A 21,524-nucleotide genomic window follows, 5' to 3' on the forward strand; every position below is an offset into this window, starting at 1 on the left:
GTGAAGTGTTCCTTGACGCATGATCTAGCTCCTCTAATTGATATTTATGCGACCTATTGCGGAGCTTGCTTGTAAGCAAATGCAGGAAAGACAAGATCCAAAGCACTGGAAATACTACCTGCAGCTTCACGTACACCATTTCTGATGAGCCGACGGAGGCTGCTCGGATTGTGGCCGAATCTGCCCCTCCAGCAACACCGCGGTGAGAATGAGAGAGTAGCTTAGAAGAACTGGGGCAGATATGCCTTGAAAACGAACGATACAAATTATCCCGCATAAAAATTCAAGAAATCCAATAGTATTTATGAGTATGTCGCTGGCTAGCAACATCATATGACTTTAAACCGCAGAGATCTTGGCATCAACTGGATATCCAGTCTGTTTGTCTGTTTAGTTGCTTCGGATACTACGTGTTCCAATCAGGGATATAATAGAGTTGGGAGTCCAAATGATCTAGCGCACTTACTTAGTCTCCTGAGGTTGTTTCCCATCATGGCTGCGAGAAAGGACGCAATGACCGAAGACTGACAGAAGTTCGAGATTCTGAAGCAGACACCGCAAGACTAACTTTGTGGAGGAGTCTGCTAGATTGAAGACGTGAGAGTTGTTCCCAATTCTTTTGCGTCCCTTTGACTGTCAGACTGAATGAAATTTGCAAGAAGTCGAAGATCTAATGAGGCGGCGCTTAACGTTCCGACATAGTTGGTTTTATCCTCGTCGCAACCAACAATGACTATACCACGGCCTCTCGTCTATACTTTGCAATTGGCTCAACATTCCGGTCATTCATTTTATTCAATTGACGTGTAGCATCTATTAAAAGCTATCTTAGACCTCGAGATGTCATGCGCCTTCACTGGTTGGTCAGACTCTATCAGACTTCATATGTTCGAGACACCATGTGCCGTGGGTTTCCCACCCTCAGGATTATGGCGCGGCTAATATTCTAATTCTAGATTGTGCACACAGCCTGGACTCATGCTGTGCTCTGAGTGCCTTCATCGTCCGGGCTTAAGCGATTGAGCTTACGGTAAGCGGTGTATTTCCATTTGGAGGAAGCCCCAAGTTCGCTGTTGAGTTTACGAATGACCTATGGCTTTGCTTCCCCAAGAGGGGCTTTCAGATCTCTCCTCGTGAAAAAGAACTAATTGCAAACGCAACGGCATTGAATTCAGCCCTTATTATGCCTTGCAATGCTCCTTCACAAAGAGACCGGATCAGCGTCACTTGCTACAGCTTTGAAATAGCCAAACAGAGAGCTGCCTCTATCAATCATGTTGGCTACTAAGTTCTTGCTTTGTTGGATGGCAGTGCTGAGCCATGGTTCCTATATCGGAATGAACAGACAAGTGAGCAAATATTTCATTTCTTTTTACATGCGTTCGGATGTCTCCTCGCCTATAATATGCTGTTGAGCACATCGTCCAGAGGATCGCCAGCACAAACATATTGACCATTATCTGCTTGGCTCAACTTGCTGTTCTATTTTCACCATGTATTTCCTGACGTCCATCTCCATTTCCTTGCAATAAACGTGGCGGAGGCCTCTCCTCTTATCTACCGCAATCGAGTCCTAACTGAAGATTTCATAAAGATCACCAAAGCACTCGATGGGATACAAGTTGGAAACTGCATTGACGTCAACCTCACGCTACCACTGTGTGATACGGAACCAGCTTTGCCTGCGCCGTCGAACGGATTGAAGCTGAAATTCGTGGCGCTTGGTCGGGGTACTCAGAACTACACCTGTCTGTCATCTGATGGATCTGCTTCTCCGGTCGCAGTTGGCGCTGTTGCGACACTATTCGACGCATCCTGTCTTGTCTCACATAGTCCGACAATACTCCATGAGCTGCCATCTGCCATGAGCAAGGTATCAACTGATGCACTGGGGCTTTTTGCCATGCTCCTCGGTCAAATGACTTCACGGACAAGCAGTGGGCTGATCCTTGGAGAACATTACTTTACGGGCACAGGAGCCCCTATGTTCGACCTACGTATCGGAGGCCATAAGGACTGGGTTCAGGCTAAGAAGGGTTCAAGTGTACCAGCGCCCTCTCAGTTATCGGCCCACTCGAAGGATGGAGACCACAATGTTCCGTGGTTGAAGCTTGGCTTCGCTGAAGGTTTGGGTATTCGGGTAAGTAGTTTTTTATGCTTTAGCAGCACTTGATTAGGCTGACTGGCATATCAGGAAGTATATCGGGTACACACGTCCGGTGGACAACCGCCAACTTCTTGCAAGGGCCAGAAGGAGAGTTTTGAGGTAGAGTATGCGGCAGAATACTGGTTCTATGGTTGACGAGGTCTGTTCATTTTCGCATCCTTCTTCTTGGACAATGCGTAGCTTGCTCTTCGAATCTATCCTTCGTTTGATTCTCGCAACATATATCCTGCTAAATGGTTGGGGTAGAGTGTTACTGTTCTGTAGTTCATGTCCACACTGCTCAATCTACTTCCAAAATCACGCAGCAATATATTCATCTATTACCTAGTAATAAAACAACGTCGACGGAGAGAAAACCTGGGCGAAATGTTCCAAATGTCCGCTCTTGTTCAAAGAGAGTCATTTACTTCACCAGCTATATATATAAAGAATGTGGGGATCGTCCGAGGTCGGGGTGGAGATAGCGGACAACCATCCGATCTAGTGGGGACGTTGAGCTCGATGGGATCAACACTTTCCGCAATTGAGGAATCCCCAGCATTGAGTCACTGCACGGAACTTTAAGAGTGAATTCGAAAAGTCTGCGAGACATTAACCTCCTCCGCTTTCCACATCCCACATAAGCAAGAACTACTACAGGTGTACCAATGGACACAGCAACAGAAAAACACTACGTCTCAGCAGATAACGCCAGGACATTCGTCCACTCCGTCTTAACAGGCAACGGCGTCTCCCCGGAAAATGCCACCATAATCGCCGACTGCCTGGTCCGGGCCGACCTACGTGGGGTGGACACCCACGGCATCAACCGCATCCCATCCTACATGGAACGCATCCGCCAAGGAGTGCTAAACGCCAAAGCCAACCCCGTACTGAACCAGATCACCCCCGTCGTGGCCCAGGTAGACGGGCAGAACGGATTCGGGTTCGTCGCCGCGCATCTGGGGATGAAGCGGGCGATTGAAATGGCGCGCGAGTTCGGAATCGGGTTCGTCTCCGTCAAGCATTCGAATCATTTCGGGATGTCCGCGTGGGTGGTGCAGCAGGCGCTCGACGCAGGAATGATGAGTCTAGTTTTCACGAATTCGTCGCCTGCGTTGCCTGTTTGGGGTGGGAGGGAGAAGTTGATGGGTGTGTCGCCGTTGGCCTGCGGCGCACCGGCAGGTAAGGAGAAGCCGTTTATCCTGGACATGGCGCCCTCCATTGCGGCGCGAGGCAAGATCTACAAGGCTGCCAGGCGGGGGGAGAAGATTCCCAGCGATTGGGCTCTAGATGGCGAGGGACGGCCTACGGATGACCCGCATAAGGCGCTCGAAGGTGTGATGTTGCCTATGGGAGGGCCGAAGGGGTCGGCGCTCGCGGTTATGATGGATGTATTCTCCGGAGTTCTATCTGGCTCTGCATTTGCGGGACATGTCACTAATCCTTATGACCCTTCAAAACCGGCTGATGTAGGGCATTTCCTCGTGGCGATCAAGCCGGATCTCTTCATGGGCTTGGAAGAATTCAAAGAGCGGATGGATTATCTTTACCAGAGGGTGGTGGGCTCTGAAAAAATGGCTGGAGTAGATCGCATCTACTTTCCTGGGGAGATCGAACAGATCACGCATGAGGAGAGATTGAAGACGGGCATTCCGTATGTCCAAGCAGAAATCGATGCATTGAACAGGGAGGCAGAGAAAGTTAGTGCAAAAAGGGTTGTCATTGATCGGAAATGATTCTGCTACTACAAAGCTTCTAGTCCTTATTTAAAAAGGAAGTACCTCTTACTCGGTATCATTTCGAAAAAACCCTTCAAATGTTCGTGTGAGACATGCTAAGCACAGGCGCTATGTCACTTCGACAGATGCAGAGTAATTCAGTCGGAAGTTGTACCTCAAGTCTCATGGAACTAGGAGTTGTCAAATCAGAGCCAAATCATTGCCACCTTGCCAATCATGAAATAGTATAAACTATCAAAGTTCAATTGTTGAGCTGTTATGCCAGATGATCACATGACCCCATGAGTGTGGCGCAGTACATGCAAAATTGAAATGCTCTCAAAATTGCCACAATCCCTTCTATGGTGCCATGTCAGAAGCTCCAAGCCTGCCAGGGTTCAAGCTCTTCGCTGTCAGCTGTTGACTTTTCGGACGTTCCGGTTAAGCTCGTAGACTGCGGCGACTCCTTGGGGAAGCAAGCATTCCTACTCTTAGGGCGACAAAGATGTGACGCCACGCGATATGTCATAGTCACATGATCTGTTCCCGACTGGGAAACAAGCCACAGCTTAACTGTACTGCGCGTGAACTTCAGCGCGTCGTCTTCAGCTATTGACAGCTCACTGTCCGGATTTTTTTCACTCATATTTTCATCAACCCAATTAGCTCATTTTCATTCTGCTAAGCGCAGTATGCCAATTGCCTAATTTGTAACAATTACACCCTGTCACCACTAAGCGCAAAATCTCGGTTCCGCCTGTCCTCGACGTTGACGTCCGAGCCCAACAACACAACACTTACCATCACCGCTCAACACCCTTCAAAATGACCACCGATTACAGCAAGAAAACAAACGCGGAGCTAGTGGAGATTCTTAAATCTCGCTCGCTCCCTCACACAGGCAAAAAGGCAGAGATGGTCGCTCGCCTCCAGGAAGACGACGAAAACAAAGCCAAGGCCGCATCGGCCCCTGCCCCTACTGCAAAGACTGACGCGGCCGACGACGTCATCGACTGGGAAGACGATGATGTTCCCGCTGCAGATACTACCGCCGTGAAGCCTTCTACTGAGGCTGGCGCCGCTGCCATTGCTGCTGGCGGCAAAGGTGCGGTCGCCAACCCGGTCGCTGTTCCAAATCAGAAGCTCGACACCAACCCCGCTACTACGGACGATTTGAAAGTCGAGTCGAAGGGCGCAGCACCGTCGGCTGAGAGTGGAGCGCAAGGGCACGAGGGCACGGAAGGCGCGCCAGCTGAACCAGCCACTGCGGCCCCGGCCGAAGAAAAACCGGCACCAGACTATTCTATGGGGCTGCCCATCACCGAGATGGAGGAGGAGTTGAAGAAACGCAAGGCTCGCGCGGAGAAGTTTGGTGTTACCGAGGAGTCCAAGACTGCAATTGCGGAGGCAGAGAAGCAACTCGAGAGGGCGAAGCGGTTCGGAACGGCGGTTCAGCCTACTCCTGCTAGCGGTGTCAAAGGTCTGGACGAAGCTCTCCCGACAGAGAAGTCTCGCAAGAGAGGTCGGGGTGATAATGAACAAGCATCACGGGGAGGCAAGCGACGTGATGTTGGCGGCAGAGGCAAATTCCGAGGAAAGGGCCGTGGAAATCGAAACCAGAATCACCGGAATGAAGGAAATGCTGGCAAAACTAGCGAGCAGAGTAACATGAGTGAGAAAGATCGTCTGGCCCTGGAAGCCAGAAAGAAGCGATTTGCGACTGCGGCATAGTGTCGGGTATGCTGATACTTCCATCCAAACTGTACTCCATTTCATCATCTACCTCCCTTTTTCGCTTTGTTTATTTTCAATTTGCTGGCGTTACGGGAATATCTACAAGTGGAATATTATTTCGTTCACGATGAAGTTGAGGCATTGTGACGTAGTGAAGAACCAAGTAATAGGCTCGATTACTGGATCAAAATATTGGTACCATGGAATTTATTAAGATGTATAATAATCAAAGGAAAAAGCGTCAAAGAGCCCATTTGTCCAAATGCTCTACATCAGCGTTCATGGTCCAAGACCGAAGAAGGACAATAGACAGACGCAATTGAAGAGTTGAGATGCTGCGCCGACCGAGTCAGCTGAAAAGTGCATTAGGCCCGTTTCTAGTCCGCCAGTGCGAGTCGTTCCTGCAGCAAACCAGCGCCTTCGACACTCAAAATACGCGGCTGATCTCGAATGATCGCGACGATCGGCAGCCTCTCTGTTCTTGCAGCCAGAGCACGAGGCTTCAAGCCACCATCAGAATCCTCGTATCATTGAACGCCTTGAGAATCTCGTACGCTCTGTCTTCTGTCTTGCTCCTCTCCACTTTGCATGCGATTTTTTTTAAACTGTAACCAACAACTGCAAGAATGTACAGGCAACTCCGTGATCGTATATATGGATGGGCTACTTTTTGACCTCAAGCCGGCTCCTGTGAGCACGCTTGAATTGCCGCCGTCTCCACTGGCATCCCGAAGTCAAGGCCACTACAAAAGGTCATTGCTTTTTCCCTCTGACGAATACGGTTATTTGAAAAGTCCCTTGTTTCGCCATCGTTCTCAATCCAGGTGGATAAACCGTCATTGCCCCGCGTCTCGTTCGTCCGTTAAGTATTCCAGTCAATCACAGTCTTCACACAAGTACGAAAATCGCTGCCTTGCCTGTTTAGCGGCGGATCAGCGACTCCACAAATTCCGGGTCCAAATTTCCAAAGCCATAGATGGTGTCAGTCCAATCAAGGTCCATATCCACAAGGTCGCCAATTTGGCTTCAAGCCTCACCTCTCGTCGGATGGCGTTTGTACACAGTCAATGGCTGGCTTGAGGACTGTTCAACCGAACTCTCTGACATTGTCCGTTACAATTGTGGACCATGTTTTTCGGAGGTAGGTTCTCCGTTTCTCGTCCTTTGTTCTCCTATCCATGGTTGTGTAAAAGGGACGGGGCGAACCTTGCACCGATGCCATAGAACATCAGAATCGGCAGAATGATAACATAATGGGAAGTGTATCTGCTGGAAACCATCATTATCATCATCATCATGCCATGTTCATTGGCAGGTCTCCTACCATATGCAAGAGTTACCAGGAGTGCGAATAGTAGTGAAGATGTCGAACTGTGTTACTCTGTAGAGCCAAGCGCGCCCAGTCGAGAGCATGCCTTTGAGCTTGCCAATGATCGACAAGGCTTTGGTAACGCCATATCGGCCTCGCCGGGGACACCTTGAGGCATAACTAATCTTCTTAGTGCGTGCTGTAGTAGACTAGATACTGCGAGGCAGACCAACAGTGGCAGAGACGCAGACTGGTCAGTGACCACCACATGACTTGCACACTAATATCCACCCACAGCTAAGAAAAGAAACTCCCCCAAATCATCCGATACTAGTCCGATGAAGTTCATCAATCATCGTCCAACATCCAGATGTACGACGGTCAAGGCCAAGCAAGAATTATGAAGGCTTTCATGATTTGATCAGCCAGCTTTGTTGCTCTGCTGCTAGTCCGTACCTACAGGATTGATCCAGTGACTTAACTGATGTTCTTTACGATCAGGACTCCCCGATCAGGAGGACTGCGCGCACGAAGAGCATTCCGCTATCTCCGCCACTCGACTCCATCTCAACCTGTCAAGTCATTCCGCTCACTGCGCTCCCCATTAATATCGCAGATTCTCAAGGCAAACGGACAGGATCCAAAAGTGGGCCCTTTTTCGATACTTCCATCCAGATGCCTGATACTGTGCACGATCCCGTCACCAACTGCTAAAAAGTGCTCTACATTAATTTCCATTTGCTCTACTAAAAAAGCCGCTTCTCGACAGATTTAGGATATGCGAGGCTTTAGCTTTTCTAAAGCGAAGTTTTGCAACCCATTCGCCAATGATTGTGCTGGTCACATCGGATCTCGAAGATAGACGCCAACGTCGATCGCACAATTCGCATCACATTTACCCGTTCTAGCCATCCCCTATGGACTGCACTTCGACATGCTATTATTGAAATTCCTCGTCCCCCACTTAATTTCTGCAATACAAAAAAATCTTCTGATTGGCCTGTAAAATCTCCTTTCTCGGGGGTCAAACCCTTCAAAAGCAGATTTGCAGTAATTCTTGGGGAACCCTGTTCCTAGGTCAAATATCATTTTCCCCCCTCCTTTCTTACCTGACTGTCATTTTGTTCTCTTCTTTTCCCTTTCCTATTTTCGTCCTACGCAGCTGGTCTCCTTTGCATAAGTTTCCTCATCACTCATCGTATCTTTCTTGCCTTCTCTGACGTGTTCGTGCAGCTCCAGCTCAACCTGTTTGACAGTTTAGCCACGAGTGACTCGGTATTGTGGCGAAGCAGCTGCAATGTCCTGATCGACTCAACTATAGTTTGACAGCTCAATTTTAATCTACAATTTTTTTTCCCTTCTACTTACCTTTTTTTTTTTTTTTGGTTCATTCTATATTTTATACCTTCATATGCCTTCCTGTCGCTTTATCAACTATTACCACATTGAATCACGGTCCTTGTTGCACTGCAAGCTTCGCGATTAGTACGACGTATTGCATCTTTTTGCTTGAGCGTTTGATATTGTCGTTTCGCTACTCCATACCAGCGGTAGATACCCCTGTTCTCGCGGTCTGTTTGCATACTTCAAACTATTCACTGGATAACGCCACATTACTTTTGTTTTCGAGGTCAAACAGGATGCAATAGAAGGAGTAAGTATGGGCACCGTAATCGGCTTTTGAACAATGCTTACAGGAAACACGAGTTTGCAGCTTTTTATATAGCGGGGAAGAACAACTTCTAGGCGGAATGAATCCATACCTTTCTCCTCTTCCTTTCGATTCTGAAACGTTGGTCTTCGGACTGGAGCCGGATTTCAAAGTCGGGTTGTACCATGTCGTCGTACAAATTCGAGGGCGGTCGTATCCCCAGGCTGAAAGATCCTACCTCCCAGCGTCGAAACGGGGCATTTCTGGTGATGAACTCCTCTTCTAGAACCTATGGCCATTCTGCATTACCCTCGAGGGTTCAAATTTCGAACTCAATGGGCCCAGCAGCAAGAAATAACAGATCATCGTCCTTTTCAGATGCAGAAGAAGCTCGCAGAGTGCAAGCCTCTGTAGCTGCTTCGCGGACTTCGTCCACTAGCGGTGTCCATATGTCGTTACTTCCCCGAGCGAACACTCATCCATCACCGTCAGATTTACCCCCTTCCACTCCGGCACCTCAAACTCAACCTGTGCTACGTCCGGCCAGTCCTACGGTGGGGACCCACGTCTCGGAATTCACTAGCAAAAGACCACCGAAAGTGCTGCGTCGCAGAGCACCCACAATTGGTCGGCAGAACGAAATATACGGACTCAAGGCAACATCGGCGAGACCTGAGAAACTGAGTGTGATCATTCCAAGCAGTGCTACCCCCGATCATGTTGCGAATCCTGCTTCCCAACCGTCATCAGATCAAGCAATACAAGCGAGACACAAGCCGTCGCCTATTTCTTCGCACTCGAGGTCTGCAGGCAAAGCAAGGGCACAACCAGTGGACCAAGGGCCCAGTGAATTCGCTAGTTTACGAACTACAGTCAACACCCAAAATCTACCTCCTCCGACCCCTATCTTTACATCGGCCAGCAGCCCCTCGACAAGATACTCTGGTTCTCCGGGGATATGGAGCAGGACTTCAACTCCCACCTCGCTGTCCTCCTATTCCCCTGGGATTATTCATTCCGCGAAGGTCGGTCCTCGCTTCAGGCACCCGAGCCCTTCCGAGTCTAAACTCCCCATCTTCTCACCTACAATGCAGAAGTCCCACTCACAAGATGATCCATTGGATTCAGCTGGCGACGGATTTCCAGGCATGACCGCTGGCGCAGGGTTAAGCGCATTGTCAACGTCAACGAAAAATCATTTCGATAATCCTCCCAACAAAGATGGTTCCACAAAGCCTGCTGCGCCGACTGGAAATCAACTGCCACTTAAAACATCGACAAAATCCAGCCTCCCGAGAATGACCAGACCAAACCATACGGAAAATTCAGAGACATTCAAGGAGCAAAGAAGTTGTGCCGCAGGGGATCCGGGGAATCTCACAGCATCAGTATTGAAAGACGAGGTCAGTGGTTCAGGGCATGTACCTTCAAGGCCCAGTAGAGAGGGTACTCACCGGTTAGAGCTTGAACCGTCACCCGTGATCCGTAGCAACCTCCCTCCTGGCGCTGTGGCGAGTCACAGGAGACACGGATCCGGAGCTAGCTCCGTCGCGTTGGGGAGAAGTCATTTGGTCACAAACGTCTCCGCAGGCACCTCCGTCGATTCGTTGCAGTCAAGGTCTTCTACCCGACGACCCTCACTCATACCTAGCTCACCCGAATCAATGCGCAAATCGCCGCGGACTTTAATAAAAGAACCTAAGACAAAGCAGGATGCGACGAGCCCCGCGAAATCGCGGCGATACGGTCTCTTTTCAAAGAAGTCAAAGTCTGACATGGAAGTACAAAAGCTCGGGGATCGACACACCCGCAAGGGCCCAGCAGCTGGGACAGGCCATGAGGGTTATGGAAGGTATGCACAGCGTGGTCGGAAGGCAACTGCAGGCAGCAACAGCGATACGAGAGCAAGGTCAACGAGCACCAACCGCAGCACACCGCGATCGGTATCCAGTACCAAGGCAAGCGTTAAAGGTCGACCAGATCTGGATCTCGATGATTTTCTGCTGGATCGTCTAGAGCCTGTCTTCATCACTGGTGGAGGCATAGACGGTGCCTCGTTGACGAAGACACAGAGTGGGAAGAGCACGAGCGGTCTCAGTATCGAATCTGCTCAAAGTCTAGTCAAGTATTCAGGTTCGAGTTCGGCTGGTTACTCAACGGACTCCTTACCTGCCCCGACGGCCGAGAACGAGCAACGCAATCCCTATCTGAACAGTTCAACTCACACCAGATTGCAGGTATCTAATCAAGCTGTTGCAAGCTCTAGCAGACTAGACCATGCAGAGGCCAACAATGTTGGATCTGGACAGGCGTTCTCTCGGCCATCGAAGGGTCCTGATGAGACTCCGCTCGCGTTGAGTGGCGAACGGTCAAGCGGAAGGTGGACGGCGACCGAGCAGCCTAAAACACCTCAGAAAAAGACCAAAGGATTCAAGTGGAGTTTCTTCCAGAGACATGGAAACGCACAAAAGGAGAAGAAACCAACTCGTGAGCCGCTTGTATCTCCCAACGCCCCTCAGCTCCATGCTACAGTGTCCCCAGTCTTAGTATCCCGCCCTGTTGCACACTACGCCTTGGTGGATGCCGACTCCGACCCTCTTGAAGATATTATCAACCATGTTGAGGAGTCGCCTCCCACGGAGATTGAGGATTTGGACTCACTAGTAGAAGTTCCGGCTGCCTTGAATATCAGGAAGCAAAGTCAATCTATCCTGCTTCCATCGCCTCCGAAGCTTCAAGGCGAGTTCTGTCGAGATCGCCCGGCTTCACCAAAGGTCTATTTTAACAAGGATCCTTTACTTCCCAACTCCAAGGCTAGCACATCTAACGGACGCCCACGCCGGTTGGCGTCGGTCGGCCGTATTCCTGAAGTGATTTCGAGGAGGGATCGGCAACACAAACCAGCGCTTCACTCGTTCTCGAGGCCATTTAGCATGGCAGATTCTCCGTCCATAGCTGCTCCGGCGACAGAGAATCTTCCCGAAATGCAATTTTCGAGTCAGCCCACGGTCACAGCTATGTCCAATGAGGCCCCTCGTCGTCCGTTGGGTCTTGGATTTGACCTCACCCGTCCCTTTGGCGATCCTGACGTAGCGACTGCTCTCAATCTTATCTCAGGCCCTTACTCGAAAGACGAATTCTTAACGTTCTCACCGAGGAAGGATTCGGGTGTTTCAACGTCAAGCGGTTCTGAAGCTTTGGCTGCAGTCACTGCTGTGATTCCGATGCCGGGTGCAGACCCCACGGAAGACGAGGTCTGGGCCGAGTATGACGATCTCATTGACCACGTTCTTTCACCAGAGGTTCCAGGAAGTGCTTTGCCTGGGAATTCCACCGAGGATGGGAAACTGGAAATGGCCACCACGGCCAGCAAGGCGCTTCAAGCAGAGATGAACGCGAATCCCAATAGGTACTCCCCTGTTGTTCTCGTCGACACTCCGACCGTGGCTCTCAATCCTTCATCACCTCAACCAAGTGATGGCTCGTTTCATTTGCGGCGTTCCGCAATAGTCTCGGCCCTCCACTCTTCCATTGCCCCTTCTTCCCAACCTTCGTTCAGTGACATCATTGCTAGCTACTGTTACGACCAAGATGGAAGGCGGACAAGCAATGAGAAGGTGGATGACAACTTAGCCTCACTTGCACCTGTTGAGCAACAAGCAGCCTTCCTCAGCTCGTCTTCACTGGACTTATCCGAAACGTTTGAGACCTGCCGGCAACGGAATACCATTCTGTTTGACATTGCCGAGCGCGATAGAGAGGGACCAACCGCCCAGACCAACATACGCTCAGGATCTCTTATGACAAGCCGTTGGCTGTCGTTTGGAAGGGTACTGTTCAGTCCTGCACATAATCATGTTAAAAACGGCGAGCAAGAGCGGATTCTCGTCATCGATGGACTGGGAAATGATGATTGGTCATTTTATTGCGCCCTCACCTACCCAAATGCCGACATCTACTGCCTGATTGACGGGCCCGCGAAAACTACATTGAAGCATCCAGCTGCTTGGCAACCGCCAACGAACCATCATACGGTTCACCAGTCCAGCTTGGAACAACCGTTTCCTTTTGCAAAGAGCTTTTTTACGGTCACCGTCTTGCGATTTCCGTCTGCATGTTCTGAAAGCGTCCAGAACAACATTGTGTCAGAATGCAAGCGTGTTCTTCGACCTGGGGGTTATATGGAGATGAGTGTGCTAGATCTGGACATGGTGAACATGGGAATTTGGACCCGCAAAGCCGTGAGGATGCTCAAGGAGAAGACATACTTGTCTGATGCCAATATCAGTTTGAAGCCTGCGAGTGACAACCTTCAGAAGCTGCTGGGACTACAAGGTTTCGATAGTTTGCGGCGCTGCATGGTGCGGATTCCGGTGACGGGGGTGATTGTCAGATCCTCCGCCTCATCTTCCTCCACTTCATCTTCAAATCCCTCCACATCTGTTGCTACGGGTACGCCATCTACTGCGTTCTCAGCTTTGACAAGTTCCTCGACGAGCGCGCAACAACCGAAAGTACATGGCAAATCGCCATCCAACGACACGGACTTATCTCTTGGAGACCTACTCTCCGATCCCTCACCGTCTCCCTCTAACGACGAGTCGATACGGAAGATTGTCGCTAAAGTCGGGCGCTGGTGGTACACGAGATGTTATGAGATCCCAGTTCTGCCGAACGGGGATGCCGCGTCCAGTATCTGGGCCGATAAGCGGGTTCTCCGTGAGTGTCAGAAACGAGGAACAGGATTCCGGCTGTTGATTGCATACGCACAAAAACCCAGTGAGGTGAAACGGCGGACTGCAAGTGTTTGATTATCCTCACGAGCCGATGATAACGACGCCGATGATGAGTTACGAAAATGATTGTGATGAACGACCTGATTTTTGATACGACGTGCATGTTTCTTGCGAAAATATCTGTTTAATATCCAGTTATCATTCATCGGTGGCAGGTATGCGGAAAGACAAAACAGACTGTCTTGTTACACTTGATAAGGGGCGACCTATTCCTTGCATTTGCATCGCGTATATTGGAGGCTGTATGAACCTTTGCTGTTTCTCTGCTTCTGTTTCCTTTCTTCTTGTCTATCTATCATCACAAAGCTGGTCTTTGGATGGATAGATTTTGTTTCTTTCTTCTATTTCTCTTCTACCACTATACCCTTGAGGTTCTCTGTTTTGTAGCCCATATGGTTAGGCACGAGATATATCTAATGAAGGATCTAATTTGGTCTTGATATCATACTCCTTCTATTGACTACACATTTCGCCAGCGATGTAGCTGCCTCCACGTAGTAGTCAGGTTTCAAGCCACCCCTCAGATGACCGGAGTACAATGTCCTACATGCCAATTCTCAGGCCCATATCGAATCCGGCTGCTCTTGGACACATGATTCGCCTCTGTGTCGTCGCTTAAAGCACCTGAGACAGGCAAATTCTACTGCAGAAAGAGACAGAGTAATTGCGAAAGTGGCAGTTGCCCCTTCAGCGCTCGGTATGGACCTGAGCAGGTACTACCTGAAACGGAAACCTGGGTCTGCGTATAGGTGCAAATTACTCCCCTCTGAGGGAAGTGGCGATGTTTGCTAGGTCGCACGGTGTGGATGGGTGTGGACCTCCTGTTTCTATCTTTGTTTCTGTCGTCCGAGTGCAACGAGGTCGCTGTCACTGTCGCTGCCACTGTCGCTGTTGCCGTTGCCGTTACAATTGCGATTGCCACCACAATGTTTGCGTCTGTGGCGAGTCTGATATATTACTTACGTCGATGGCGAGATATACATCTACATCTACGGCGTGTGTATCCACGTTGTGCACCTACATGTCTTGCAGATTCCCGCGGAGGCATGTTCGACGCGAGTTTCGAGACAAGGCCAGTGGCGATTGTGATTGCGAGGATGCCCTCCGTGCGTCCATTCTAGGGAGGTGCGGTTGGGGTTGGAAGTTTATATCTGCTCGGCGGTCCAGCGGCCAATGGATAAGGCGGGTATCAGCCACCGAGGAACGTTGAGATGGCGGTGTAGATCGTACTTCTTAGTGGCGGTTGGTTCTATCATGTAGATATCTTGTACCGATGTACTCTGTACTCTGACAGAGTGTCTCTCGGAGTATGGGGAGAATTCTGGATTGTGACCGTGTCTACTCCGTATCTGCTGAGCGTTATCCGACGCATACCCAATGTGTGGAGAATCAGCCATCACATGCGGGGTTGAGCATGGTTTTGATATTGAATACGGAGGTGAAGAATCAGTGTTTGAGCTGGTGCCTATCTCAACATATGAAAGGGCCGTGCGCTTGCGTTTGGGACTGCCGTGGCGGTCACCGTGATCGTGATCATGGGCGATGCTGAGTTGGCAGAGGACAGGGAACTTACGCACTGCTGCACCCCGCACTCGGTCATTGCACCTGGCGGATTATCGTGGCTGGATATTGCAGACTCGGCTGCCTTGCATACTTTCTATGCATATCATTGTGCCATAGACATGCTATTGATGAGACTGGGACAATATCGTGACAGTCATATTGGTCCAGAGATGGAAGTATAGCGGACTGTCGATGTACCTGCCGAGCGGAGGAGAGTGATACAAACGCGTCCGTGAATGTATATCTGGATTGTTGACGGGTAAGAGATGAGCCAGATCCAAACCTTCTCGTCCGTGGGAACTCCGAGCTGCCGTCTATTGGTGCCCAGAGAACGCAGCAGATGGTCATTGGGAACCTACGCTGGCGTCGCTGGGAGAGAGGGGAAGGACAAGCCCCTCCCGGGGTTTCTGCGCGCTCGGATCTGTGCAAAACAGCGATGGCCCCTTGATTGTACATTGACAGCCTGTAAGGATCGTGGTCTTCGAGATTTGTTTTGTACTAGACATGCCCGGTCCAGTTGGACAGACAGCCAGGGCTGTCATATCGGAGCGTGGGGGATCCGGACTAATAGGAGAGTGATGGCGTTGAGGAAGGCCAGGGTGGAGGCGTCGCGGGGTCGAGTGAAACACAAAGAGGATGAGGAGACAATGCAGAAGCTGTAGAGACAGGTGGATCATGGACGCATGTCTGATGTTTGTCAGGGGTCATGTGCCCTGTACAGCTATATTTCATGCTGCATGGATAGACAGGTAGGGATGAAGAGATGAAGAGAGACCTGGGAAGCGAGGTTATTGGTGTCGCAGCCATTGCAATAGACGATATCGTGGGGGATGAGACGAGGATGCGGTTTCACTGGCTGGATGCATTTCTCATCCATGCAATGATGTACATATATGGTGATCCCGACTGATCCGTAGCACATTCCAGGGTAGGTCGCACGGATATCCGAAGATAACTGATAGCTGTATAGCTGTATAGCTGTCTGGATATTGGTAAGGAATCCAGCCTCCAAAACAGATGTCTGTGCATCGTTGCTGCACTATTATTCGTCGTATGCAGAATCGAAACAGACTTGGGCAAGGGAAAGAGAGTAACTGGACAGTACCTTAGTAGTTAGTCGGTTTCAGCCTGCATGCAAAATTAAAATAGTTTGGTCATGGCTACCACTCAACTGCCTATAATCAGAATACCAATCCTATCAGCATAGAACATTACTGCCTCTAAAATGAGCATCCACTAAGCTCGAGTGTGCTTTGGCCTCAGTCTACTGCAACCGCTGCAGTGCACTAGAGCAGCATGTAAGCTCCCCACTACTGGCTCACCCGCAGCACGGTCTGTTCTGGCCGTCCATCGATGCTGCTGTAAGTGGGGCGTCGCTGATAGCTGACCATAATTATATCCTCTGATTGTGCAGGCTTCTGTTGGGAGGAGGAAAGGGTTGTAGCTAAGGGTATCTATGTAATTTTTTTTAGACCGGTGTGGCTTGTGGCTGTTCTCCAGGTACAGCATCCGTGCTGCAGGTAGGTTTGTATACATTTTCTCCTTCCCTCGTGTTAGCACCTAGTTGTCGTCAATGTCAGGAGGCAGGGAGCAATATCAATTCGTACCCGCTGATGCAGATCTATGCATACATTCTCCCATGTCGCTGGGGTCTTCTTCACCATCACGAAGCTCAACTGTCATGCTCGCGCATCGCGCAAACCATGTAGACGAGGCGAAGGCGCAAGCTTGGCTGTTCAGTAGAGACAACGATTGGAGCATACTGTAACTGAGCGTCGCTGTCTAGGAAGGTCAAAGATTGGAGATCAAACTGATTTGACAAAGAGTATCTCCTCGGATATACTGCGTACCCGTGTTTCGCAACCTTTTACTTTAGCTTGAAGCTTGAATACTGCTGGCATGTTGATGAACAACAAGATTCCTAGAGCGCATAGAAATTGTCTTATCATTGTGAAGCCGTATGCAAATGGTTATGCCCGAGAACAAACATTTCCCCATGGGGTCACTCAATTGACGCCTCGAGAGCATGCGCATCAGTCTCCAATATCTGTACTTGCTGACTCGCTGGTAGCCTCATAGTTGCTACAAAGACATTTGGGCGGGACTGGCCGCGATAGAAGCCCCTCCTTTGCGGTAAACAGCTGGTGGAGCTCCCAACCTTCTAGGCCTATCAAAGAAGCGGCACAGAATCCACCGATTTCGGAAAGCTAGCATCAAGTTATTGACATATTTTCCCCCCTAGACTCCACAAAGTGCTGACCGGGGACAAGATCGGGGTGATTCTCCGTCGAGTGAAAGCACAGACTTTAGCAGCGCACCGCAGTCATTGAGTTTGAGCTTCTGGAGAAGGCGAGCTCGGCGTAAGCACATCCAGTTTGGTGCGCCGAGAGGGGAGGGGGAAAAACTCAGATAAGGTCCAAAGACAAAAAGTCTGACCGATTGCAGATTTGAGCCCTTGCACGCCGCATATGGATAATCCATAGAGTGATGGAGAAGAGCGCGTGAGTTGCACTGCCTTCAAGGGAACCCAGACATGCAGATTGCAGAGCAAAAGCATACCGCCTCCACCAAAGCGTCCATCCTTAGCATAGCTGCAAAGTCAAAGAGAAACCTGGAGACATGAGCTTTGCGCAGTGTCCGTGCTGTGCGAAGCGAAAGTATCAGAGCTCGGAAGACAGATCCAGAGCTTACGATGGGATGTCAATCGATTATTAGTCAGGATCAAGAGGGGAATTCGAGGAGAAGCACGGACGGCCCGAACGTAGTTGTAGTGTCAAGAGGGTATCAGTGTAGTCTACTCCGTAGATACCTGGGCGATCTAGAAGGAGGTCCACTGAAGAAAAGAGGTGGAGTGGAGCATAGAGGGTTTAACACAACCATCGGACGGCGTCACGCCGAGTACCCGCTCGGGCGTCCAACAACGGATAACAGACCTCAATGTAATAATGCGACTGAATAATGTCCAGGGAACCAATCAGTGTGCTTCAACATGGCTGAGCCGAACCTTTCCACGATGAGGAGGTACCTCCCATGGTCTAACAGGGGTCTCATACAACCAGTGTCCGTGGTCTTCTTGGGAGGGCCAAATACTACCGCATCTAGACTCCTAGCTTATTCGCACGGTAAAAGGTATCCGCCATGTCTGGAGTCTGGAGGTTTGGAGTCCGGAGTCAAGGAGTCGATCAATGTGTGATCGAGGAATGAGAACGTGCAGTTTGATGTGGGCTCCGAATTTTCTCCTTGCGCCAACAGCATGAGCGGACAGTTACAAACATTTTGAGTTGTACTATGGGAACCATGGGTCTGATTGATACTACAAAGGCCTATCAGACTATCAGTTAACTTACTCTCTCTCAGAGTTCAATAACGCGAGGGAGGGCAAGAGTTTTTTGCCTGCAGAAGAGTAGCGGCAGGGAAGAGGTCCTTGCTGAGAGGACTGACCGCGGAAATCCACAGCCAAGACCACAGCAGCTCAACATAATGATCTTTTTCAAGGAAGGTAAGATCTTCCGATTGATATTGAGTAGTACCTAGTATCAAAAGGTTTGACTAAAGCTTTGCTGTTGATATATGAGATTAGTTTTGAAGTGATAGGCGAAGTTGTTGGGAAAGCGTGCCAGTGTGGCGAATAAAACTCTGCTGCGCTAAGCATGCAAGCGAAGCCTGTATATACTACCTTACAGATATTCTCTACTGATAAGAAGTGAAGAGTTGCGATTGTAAGTGAGACAAGCGCCAACGAGCAGTGCGCTGATCTCCCAGCACGAAGCATTATTAAATATAGATACAGAAATTAAATTAATACCCATGATCACCAGAGGCGCCCGATGAGACATGTATGAAATATGAAGAATTTTCGAAGTTAGTATTCCGTGCTCACCTACAGAGTAGTGAACTCAAAGCTTATAGGGCACGCCATAGCAGCAGGAGATGGTGGTTCATTCCGACAGTCGACGATGATATTGCTGAGCACTACAAAGCAGTTGCAGATTGAAGGATCGGATACATCCAAAAATGCTCCCAAATAGAGAGGTACTTCTCGTCCTTAAATATTCTACGATTAACTAGCAAATTATCTTTAGTAGATAGAAATTTGATCAACACCTTTCGTGTTGGTATTATACTGTATACTTATTAGTATTCAGATAGACCTTCCAACTAGGTAAAAGCTGTAACCAAAATCGATGGATGAGGTGATTGGAGTTTCCAAGCTTCGCAAGCGAGAGAAACCCAGAACCCTGTCAATGGCCTGGCCCAATAGCCAAGGAAGAGCTGCAGCCACAATGTCCGTGCAGACTGGTGTACATGTAAAGGAAACGTCCAATGATTCAACGTTCCACCCCAGCTAGGGAAAGTCAAAACTGCCAAGGTACGACCTTTTTAGAACACTCCTGTCAATAAGTGGTTGGAACAAGGAAGTCTTGGAAGTTTGGACAAGGATCCTGACGTCAGACGAGGACAATTTCCAAGGAAAATCTGGTTGGCATTTTTCCCCTCCACGCTAGTTCTACACCTCTCGACGCCATCTTCACTATATTTCCACTCATTATTAATTAGGGTCATTATATTGCCGTCATTAATATTGTTGCCATTTACGATCTTTGAAATTAGCACTCCTTGTAGTGTACAGAGTAGTCTGTAATAATAACACAAGTCTTCGTCGTGTGCTCTAAACGTTGCGCAATGAAGTGTCCTCGTTACCATCGTACCAGAGCAGTCTCGGCTCGGACTCCTGGCATATCCATCCCGTAAAGCAACCCCCACAGTCCGGGCAGTTCGGAAGAGATACGATGCTGTTTCGTATTGATCGAATAGAAAAACGGAAAAACAGGTTTTGTTTCAAGATCGTCCGCTATCAGGATTCTCATCAGAGTTCTCAATCTAGTAAATGGACAAGTCTTCTACAAAAGGATTGTGCCCCTGGTGGAACTGAAGCTGAAGTGGGATGGGAAAATACTTCGTGTTTGTCGAGACAGTGGTACCAATATATTTTTGATTCTGGCCGTTGGTGATACAGATAATCGAAGTTGGAACGTGCACTCCCCGCTAGAAAAGCTATTCTAGGGGGCTAAAATCGTCAATAATACCGTACTTTGGTGTCTCGTTTGCAGTTGATATGATCAAAATCTACTCTGTATAGTAGACCTCAACTTTTAATTATCGAAGAACGTGTATCAAGGACGTGACACTTCTTTCTCCCACTCCCAACATTTTTGATGCACGGAGTATCTAGACCTGCCGAGACCACGGTGGAAGGAGCTTCTGCTGTTTCTGGTTGGTGGTGGCGAACGGGAGGCTGGCGCTAATTCGGGGCTACTTGCTAGCGTTCTACCACATTTCTTGCTCCTATGGCGAGTGGGGTGGACAACTCCGTACTACTCGATAGATACTACTACTCGTTGACAGCAGAGTACATCATCTCATCATCTTATACCGTACTCCAGAGTGTATCTTCCAAGTACATACTCCAAAGGAGGTATCACCTACTTGGGACATCTGCGCCTGGGCCGGGGGTCGGGGGTCGGGGGTCTCCTGAACGTTGAGTTTCAAAATTGACGTTTTTCTGGTTCAGTGCTTCTCTTATCACCCCCTCCTCTACCAGGAATCATAAGAAGAGAAGGGCAAAAACACATTGCAGTAATAAATTGACCCCAGATCGGAGATTCTTGAGATCGAGATGCGCAGATGCGATGATGGATAGTCAATCCAGTCAGTCGCCCAAGGAGGACGCTTGTTCCTTGATTTCTGGCATTCCAGTAGCGTAGACATACGTCGATACATACGTATGTATGCAATGGGATGTACATCTACAAAGTGGTCCACAATACTCCGAACATGCAGGCTTGACGATCACCTGTCCTCCACTAAGCCACATATAGATACGTACCTAATAAACATACTCAGACTACACTCGAGAGGAAAGGAGATTTACCTATGTAACCAGGTATTAAATATGCATGAGACTACCTTTCATTAACAAACAGCATTACCGCATGATTATTAATGAAGAAATTAACTTATCAGACATCTTTCTTTTTTGGTGGATGTCCATGGTTTTGGTGTAATTGCCAAACCACCGGATGTCAGAGCGACCGGGATAGATAAGGGAAAAGTCATAAGTCATACAGTCATACACAGCAACTTACCCTCTTCGACAACCGGAGTCCAAGGCTCCCCGACAGATAGCTATGGCTCCACCTATCTAAACGGAACGCATTGACTGGGCCTTCTGGGATCGTCCCACTGTCCCAGACCGTTCGATCGTTCTTTAAAGTTCGCCTGTAATTACCAATAATACACCATCTTCCCATCATCACCTCATCTGTCGTTCTTTTCCGGGCGCTGCGGCAACTATGAATGTGCAGTAGTACCTCTAGGTACATGCTTGGCCGACTTCCTCGCCTTATTCAACGGTCATGGCGGATAGAATTTCCCCCCCTCTCTTTATCATCGTACAATGATAAAAGATGAATAAAAAAATGAAGTCAAAGCAGATCAGAAAGCAAACTAAAGATGCAATGCTACTACTCCATACTGTAGTCTGAACGCTTAGGACATCTCCCCTTAATCAATTTTGCCTCCACTTCTATTCCTACGGTGATTA

General features: G+C 49.1%; 4 protein-coding genes across 4 annotated transcripts; all 4 read left to right on the forward strand.

Annotated features, from left to right (window-relative positions):
* Positions 1–1,864: 1,864 nt before the first annotated feature.
* Aud_001331 (uncharacterized protein) lies at positions 1,865–2,302 on the forward strand (the record flags this gene model as incomplete). The annotated part of the gene is made up of 2 exons (XM_043286831.1): positions 1,865–2,140; positions 2,195–2,302. 2 exons carry the CDS (start codon positions 1,865–1,867, stop codon positions 2,300–2,302), a joined length of 384 nt encoding a protein of 127 aa, XP_043142766.1.
* Positions 2,303–2,814: 512 nt separating this feature from the next.
* On the forward strand, positions 2,815–3,885 carry Aud_001332 (Ldh family oxidoreductase; the record flags this gene model as incomplete). The annotated part of the gene is made up of 1 exon (XM_043286832.1): positions 2,815–3,885. The coding sequence occupies one exon, from the start codon at positions 2,815–2,817 to the stop codon at positions 3,883–3,885; it is 1,071 nt and encodes a 356-aa protein (XP_043142767.1).
* An 807-nt stretch (positions 3,886–4,692) lies between these two features.
* On the forward strand, positions 4,693–5,598 carry Aud_001333 (SAP domain-containing protein; the record flags this gene model as incomplete). Its single annotated transcript, XM_043286833.1, has 1 exon — positions 4,693–5,598. One exon carries the CDS (start codon positions 4,693–4,695, stop codon positions 5,596–5,598), a length of 906 nt encoding a protein of 301 aa, XP_043142768.1.
* Positions 5,599–8,746: 3,148 nt separating this feature from the next.
* Positions 8,747–13,372, forward strand: Aud_001334 (uncharacterized protein; the record flags this gene model as incomplete). Its single annotated transcript, XM_043286834.1, has 1 exon — positions 8,747–13,372. One exon carries the CDS (start codon positions 8,747–8,749, stop codon positions 13,370–13,372), a length of 4,626 nt encoding a protein of 1,541 aa, XP_043142769.1.
* Between the last annotated feature and the right edge of the window lie 8,152 nt (positions 13,373–21,524).

The sequence above is a fragment of the Aspergillus udagawae genome (genome assembly GCF_001078395.1).
Source record: "Aspergillus udagawae IFM 46973 DNA, scaffold_1, whole genome shotgun sequence".
NCBI lineage: Eukaryota > Fungi > Ascomycota > Eurotiomycetes > Eurotiales > Aspergillaceae > Aspergillus > Aspergillus udagawae.